At 43.5% G+C, this 7,507-nt stretch overlaps 1 protein-coding gene across 1 annotated transcript; it reads left to right on the plus strand.

Moving 5' to 3' along the window:
* Nucleotides 1–319: 319 nt before the first annotated feature.
* On the plus strand, nt 320–2,769 carry PDYN (prodynorphin). Its single transcript, XM_006874865.1, has 2 exons — nt 320–448; nt 2,128–2,769. Exons 1-2 carry the CDS (start codon nt 320–322, stop codon nt 2,767–2,769), a joined length of 771 nt encoding a protein of 256 aa, XP_006874927.1.
* Nucleotides 2,770–7,507: the final 4,738 nt, after the last annotated feature.

Here is a 7,507-nt window from a genome sequence, read left to right on the forward strand (position 1 = left end):
AACAACAACAACAGTCTCCCACAGCTAATGGAAACTATGGTGGTTAATAGAAACTGCCCAGTGATGCCCCGCTTCAAGTGGCACCCAAGGCAGGTGCCATACCTGTCGTACCTGAGATCTGCTTCTGCCCTTCCTTGACCCTGGGCCTGGGCCACCTACTTCACCTCTCTGGGCCTCTGTTTTCTCAACTGTAGATGGGAAACAAGAATGCTCTCCTTGTGGTGCTGCCGGCACGAGTTAATGAGGTGCAGCGCACACCCCCAGAGTAGGTACTAATGGGTATGTCCATCTTCTCTTTTCCCTCCTCAGCAGAAGCAGAATGACCTGGCAGGGGCTACTGCTGGCTGCTTGCCTCCTCATGCTCCCGTCTGTGGATGCGGATTGCCTGTCCACATGTTCCTTGTGTGCAGTGAAGACTCAGGATGGGCCCTGGCCCATCAACCCCCTGGTAGGTTTCAGACAGGGTCCTTAATGTCCAGGTCCTGGGTCATCAGGGACTGGCCATCAGGGATGCTGGTTCCTTTCTTGTACATTCATCCCATCTGGGCTGGGTTTGTCCAGCCCCATGGACAGCCTGTTTCCCAGGGACCACTGTTTCTAGCTCCAACCCCACTCAGGTCTCCCCACCAGGGGTTCACTCAGGTCCAGCACAAGGCTCAAGTTTCCAGGGACCCTGATGCTCAGCAACAGGGAATGCCATCCATTCAATGGTATTAACTCTGGGAATAGGCAGCCCACGGAGGACTTCTCAGGGCTTCCATCTACTGTTTAAAGGGCACCTCCAAATCCAGTTGCTACCATGGAAGGAGGTCTCTCCACACCTTAAATGCCAGAGTCTGGGAGACCGAATCAAAGCTTTGACCCATCTCCTGAATCTCAGTATCTCTTGGGCTGGTATTGGTTCTGTTTTGAGTCACACTTCCCCACTTGCCTCCCTCATGACAGTGGAAAGGCTGAAGTCTAGGCTGCAAAGTGTGGTGCACAGATCAGAGACTTTAGTTCTGCCACTTTCTAGTTCCCTGGCCTGGGAGCCTGCTCTCTGGCACTGGGAAGCTCAGTGCCTTCATGGGCCATATAAAGATGATTCCATGAAAAAAGGATGGAAAGTATTTGATACATAATGCTAGCTACTGTTTACTAAGATACACACAACACACCAAGTGCTGTCCAAGTGTTCAGGGGATCACAGCGGTTAAGTGTAAGAACTCAGGGCATTAGACTGCCTGAGCACAAGTTCTTGTATTATCCCTCGTAAACTCTGTTGGCAGTTGACCTTGGGAAAGTTACTGAACCTTTCTGAGCCCTGGTGGCACAGTAGCTAAGTGCTTGCCTGCTAATCAAATGGTCAGTGGTTCAAACTCACCAGTAGTTCTGGGGTAGAAAAATGTGGCAGTCTGCTTCTATAAGGATTTACTACTCAAGGAGTCCTATGGGACCATTCTACTCTGTCTAACAGAGTTGCTATGAACTTGATAGCAGTAAGGTTTTGTGCCTGCATGTTGTCTTCTGTTCAATGGGACTAATGGTAGTTCCAGTCTCCTAGAGTTGTATTTGAAGCACTTGGACCAGAACCTGGCTCTGTGCAGTACTATGCCATTAACATTGTCATCATCATAACTGGATTTTCCCGGCACCTCTGTGAAGTGGATACAACTGTGCCCCCCACCTCCTGCCTGGGTTTAAGGAACCCTCCTGTGTCCCCTCACATGTGTTATTTCTACCATTCTGCATTGCTTCAGTCCCTAACTACAAAATGTGCAGCACCCTTCACACCTGGGGAAGTTTGGGAGAACCAACCAACTCCCTTTGGGAATCAGAGGAGAGGATGAGTGAGCACAGCAGAGCACTATGGGAAGAACTTACTTCTGATTCGTGCATTGCCACCTGTAGGCATGTACCCTTGGGGACTCTCTCTAAGTTTGATTCCTCTTCTCCAACAGGGGCACAAAATCACTTCCCTTTAAGCATCATTGGGAACATCAGAGTGGGTAGCCTTGTGCTTAGTTAGCAATAGAAACTGATTTTTGGTTTCCTTAGACACTGGACAGGGACTCTCCAGGGTGGGAAGAGTGCATGCAATGTAATGGGGGTTCCATGAGTACTATGGTCTTGTTGGGTCTCTTGCAGGTTTGCTCCCTGGAATGTCAGACCTCCCTGCTGCTCTCTGGGGAGTGGGAGAGATGCCAGGGCTTCCTGTCTGTTTTCACCTCCCTCACGCTGGGGCTCAATGACAAGGAAGACCTGGAGAACAAGGACATTTTGGAAAATCCCTACAGTGAGCTAGCCAAGCACTCTGGGCCCTTCCTGAAGAAGCTGTTGAAAAACAAAGCCCTCCCTAGCATCCCAGCAAGGGAGAATTCTCTGAGCCAGAGCCTGGATGAGAAACTCAGGGGTATTGCAGGCAGGTTTGGGGAAGAATCAGAGTCTGAGAGCATTGGGGGTGCACAGCCAGAAGATGGTATGATGGAGGTGGAGGCACTTGAATCTGATGAGGAAGACCCCAAGGAGGAGGTCAAACGCTATGGGGGCTTCTTGCGCAAATACCCCAAGAGAAGCTCAGAGGTGGCTGGGGAGGGAGACAGGGATGGGAATCCGACAGCCCACGAAGACCTGTACAAACGTTATGGAGGCTTTTTGCGACGCATCCGTCCTAAGCTCAAGTGGGCCAACCAGAAGCGCTATGGTGGCTTTCTCCGGCGTCAGTTCAAGGTGGTGACTCGGTCCCAGGAAGACCCCAATGCCTACTCTGGAGAGCCTTTTGGTGTGTAAACACTTTCCCCATCATGAGTTGGAAATGGAGCTCGGAGCTACCCCTGACGTCTTTCCAAATTGGAGTGCATTGAGTCATCTTCCTGTATGTACCCATCCCACTGTGTGTGCTCAGTCCAGAACTTTCTACAGAACATCCAAACCCAGCCTATTTCTCTTCTGGGGTCAGTGATGAGGAAGGAAGGATGTCCCCTCCCTCCAGTCCATAGGCTTAGAGATTGTCAGACCATAACCAACTTTTGATATCAATCCTCCATCCTGTTCATATGACCCCCCAATTCCAATGATTCAGAGTGGCTTACATTTCATAACTTCTAGATCTGTGAACCCCAAACTGATCCTATGATATTTTTCAGAAGAAACATGAGAAGCCCTCCAAACTACAAAGACTCAGGGGCTTCAGAAAGTTTGTGGGGAAATGGAATGAAAAGGTAATGGAATTTTTCCATGAACTTTTGGAAGCCTCCTCATAGATTCATTTGGATATGACATACATGCATCATAAAACATGCAAAAGGTAGAAATGGAGCATAATAAGATGTTGTTGTTAGGTGCCATTGAGTCAATTCCAACTCATAATGAAACAGAATGTACAACAGAACGAAATACAACCTAATCCTATTACTGTGTTTCAGCCCATTGCTGCAGCCACTATTTTAGCCCATCTTGTTGGTGGTCTTCCTCTTTTTCACTGACCCTTTACTTTACTAAGCATGATGTCCTTCTCCAGGAACTGCTTCCTCCTGATGACATGTCCAAAGTACGTGAGATGCACTCTGACCATCCTGGCATCTAAAGAGTATTCTCTGACAGTTCATGATATATTCAATAGTACTCACCAACACCTCAATTTAAATGCATCAATTTTTCTTCAATCTTCCATATTCATTGTTCAGTTTTCAGATACATGTAACGTGTTGAAAAATAGCATGCTTGGTATTTGTCCTCCAGGTGACAACTTTGATTTTTTTAACACTTTAAAGAAGTCTTTTGTAGCACATTTGCCCAGTACAATATGTCGTTTGGTTTCTTTACTGTTGCTCCATTGGGTATTGATTGTGGATTCAAGTATAATGAAATCCTTGACAACTTCAATCTTTTCTTCATTTACCATGAGGTTGCTTATGGTCCAGTTGTGAGGATTTTGTTTTCCTTATGTTGAGGTGTTATCCAGACTAAAGGCTGTTGTCTTTGATCTTCATCAATAAGTGCTTCAAGTTCTCGTCACTTTCAGCAAGCAAGGTTGTGTCATCTGCAAATCACAAGTTATTAATGAGTCTTCCTTCAATCCTGATGTCACCTTTTTCTTCATATAGATCAGCTTCTCAGATTATTTGCTCAGCAAACAGATTAAATAAGGGTGGTGAAATGAAATGATACAACCCTAATACACACCTACGCTGACTTTCAACCCTACAGTGTTCTCGTGTTCTGTTCACATAACTGCCTCTCGATTTATGTAGGTTCCATATGAGTGCAATTAAGTGTTCTGGAATTTTCATTCTTTGCAGTGTTACTAGTAATCTGTTATTATCCATACAGTCTAATGCCTTTTTATAGTCAACAAAACACAGATAATGTCTTTTTGGCATTCTCTGCTTTCAGCCAAGATCTATCTGACAACAAGGATATCCCTCATTCATGTCCTCTTCTGAATCTGACTTGGGTTTCTGGCAGCTCCTTGTTGATGTATTGGTGCAACTTTTTAAAAATTATCTTCAGCATAATTTTACTTGCTTGTGATATTAATGATATTGTTAGATAATTTCTACATTCTATTGGATCACCTTTCTTTGGAATGGGCACGTTTCTAGATGGTTGCACAGGTAGCTGTCTTTCAAATTTCTTGGCATAGGTGAGAATGCTTTTCAGCATTGCATCTGTTTGTTGGAATATCTCAATTGGTATTCTGTCAATTCCTGGAGCTCTGGTTTTTTGTTTTATTTTTTTTCCCCAATGCTTTCAGTGCATCTTGGACTTCTTCCTTCATTACCATAGATTCTTGGTCATATGCTAGCTACCTCCTGAAATGGTTGAACATCAACCAATTCTTTTTGGTACAGGCATTCTGTGTATTCCTTTCATCTTCTTTTGATGTTTCCTGCATCATTTAACATTTTACCCATAGAATCTCTTAATATTACAACTTGAAGCTGGAATTTTTCCTTCAGTTCTTTCAGCTTAAGAAATGCTGAATGTGTTCTTCCCTTTTGGTTTTCTAACTCCAGGTCTTTGCACATTTCATTATAATATTTTACTTTGTCCTCTTGAACCACCCATTTAAATCTTCTGTTCAGCTCTTTTGCTTCATCATCTCTTCCGATTGCTTTAAGTCTCTTTTGACATTTTTTTCCTTTGTCTTCATGTATGATATCCTTGATGTCATCCCACAGCTTATCTGGTCTTGGATCATTAATGTTCAATGTGTCAAATCTATTCTTGAGACAGTCTCTAAATTCAGATGGAATATACTCAAGGGCATATTTTGACTCTCATGGACCTCTTATAATTTTCTTCAGCTTCAACTTGAACTTGTATATGAGCACAAGTTGGCATCTGGCCTTGTTTTGACTGACGGCCTTGAGCTTCTCTATCATCTTTTTCAGAGTTTTGATTCCTTTGTATTTCATCTAGCTAGAGCCACATGTGTGGTAACCATTTATGTTGTTGAAAAATGGTCTTCAGTGGATAAGTTATTGGCCTTGCAAAATTCTATCATGTGATCTTGAGTGTTGTTTCTATTACCAGTCATACTTTGCAACTTCTGATCATTTTCTGCTTCCAATTTTCACATTCCAATCACCAGTAATTATCAAAGTGTCTTGACTGCATGTTTCATCAATTTCAGACTACAGAAATTGATAAACAGAAATGTTCGATTTCTTCATCTTTGGCATTAGTGGCTAGGGCACAAATCTGAATAATAATTTTATTAACTGATCTTACTTGTACAACAAGCTATTGTTGCTGATTGCTGTCAAGCTGGTTCTGATTCATAAATACCCTGTATAGGGTTTCTGAGATGCAACTGGTAGGTTTGAACCCCTGACTTTGTGATTATCAAGATGTTGTTGTTGTTGTTGTTAAGTGCCGTTGAGTCGCTTCCGACCCATAGCGATCCTGTACAGGGTTTCCAAGGCTGTAAATCTTCATGGGAGCAGAAAGGCTCATCTTTCTCCTGCAGAGCAGCTGGTAGTTTCGAACTGCTGACCTTACGGTTTGCAGCCCAATTCGTAACCACTACGCTACCAAAGCTCCTTGTTGCTGATTGCTGTCAAGCTGGTTCTGATTCATAAATACCTTGTATAGGGTTTCTGAAATGCAACTGGTAGGTTTGAACCACTGACTTTGTGATTATCAAGATAGATGATAATAAATGAAATCCTAATAGTTTACTCCCAAACCTCAACGAACCTCCTTGAGTAGCCCACTCTGAAAACCACACTTAACAAAAAGCTCAGATGTTGCCTTTTATTGGAGCAGAAATTCTTACACTAGAGATTTCACATGTCCATTAGGCTAAATACCAAGTTAGTGTATTCAGAGTTGTCATTATGTAGAAGGAATCGTGGTGTGGTGCTGTAGGAGAAGCACTAGACTGTTAACTGCAAGGTCAGTGGTTCAAACCTACCAGTTGCTCCTTGGAAACCCTATAGAGGGTCGCTGTGAGTCATAAGCAATTTGATGGTACTTAACAACAACATCTTAATCAACTAGATGACACTTAACTACAACATCGTGTAGAAACATAACACTTGAAGAACTGACTTTTTGATTCCACTTCTTATTGGTACTTGGTCAGCACTTAACTCCTCACAGAAGAGGTTGTTATTGCTAGATGCTGTGAGATCCATTCTGACACACAGCAATCCCATGTGACAGAGCTGAACTGCCCCATAGAAGACAGGAGTGAAAATTCTTTTCCTAAGCGGGGCATTGACAGCAGTTCTCCTTCTAAATGCTGAAATGATCAAGGAGGGAGCGAGGCAAACCAATTTGTTCTGTGCAACAAACTCAAAATGTGGACCAGTTCCCTGAGCCCTCATTAAACTAATTAAACTGATTGGTATCACAATCCTACCCCAGGATGAACTGAAGCAGAGTCAAATTGATGAGGTTAAGCACAACCATGTTCTTGAGCAGCTGAATCGGCCACCAAGAGTGGAAGCCATCTGGCACAACATATGCATTGGGCATTGACTAAGGGAATCCAGAGCAACAGCTAGAAAGAGAAAAAGTCCCTCTTCATTTTCCGTGGTGACTCTTTCCTCTAATGTCTCAAAATAAAACCAGAAAGAGGATCGAAATGATTAAGTGCTTGAGGCCAAATGAGCTCCCTTGATTCAAATAACCCAGAATCAGAGGCAGGAGCTCTCCTGATGCCTTGCTTTCAATCAATGTCTTCCCCCACTCCCTACCCTGCCAGCTCTCTCTCTCTCTCATCCCCAGGCACCATGGTTTGGTTTGTGAGTTTGGGAGACGGGGCTGTATAGGAGAAGAAATGGACTTAAGTTTGGATAGTTTGTATAAATTGCTACTGAACACACGTCTTCGTGTGCAGCCCCAGGCTTCTCGCAATGTTGTGAAAAGTATAGATTATTTTAGGGTTACTTTGTGTGCATTTTAAACATCCCATTTATTCAATTTACTTGGAAATTGCTTAGTCCTAAATAGCCCATCTCCTCCTGTATAACAAATAAAAGAAGATGTTGAAAAGTCAGTGTGTGTGTGTGTGTGT

Source organism: Chrysochloris asiatica, unplaced genomic scaffold (assembly GCF_000296735.1).
Source record: "Chrysochloris asiatica unplaced genomic scaffold, ChrAsi1.0 scaffold00304, whole genome shotgun sequence".
NCBI classification, from domain to species: domain Eukaryota; kingdom Metazoa; phylum Chordata; class Mammalia; order Afrosoricida; family Chrysochloridae; genus Chrysochloris; species Chrysochloris asiatica.

Coding starts and splice junctions, on each gene's coding strand:
- PDYN (XM_006874865.1), top strand. CDS start 320: ATGACCTGGCAGGGGCTACTGCTGGCTGCTTGCCTCCTCATGCTCCCG. Junction 449..2,127: donor CCTGGCCCATCAACCCCCTG/GTAGGTTTCAGA, acceptor GGTCTCTTGCAG/GTTTGCTCCCTGGAATGTCA.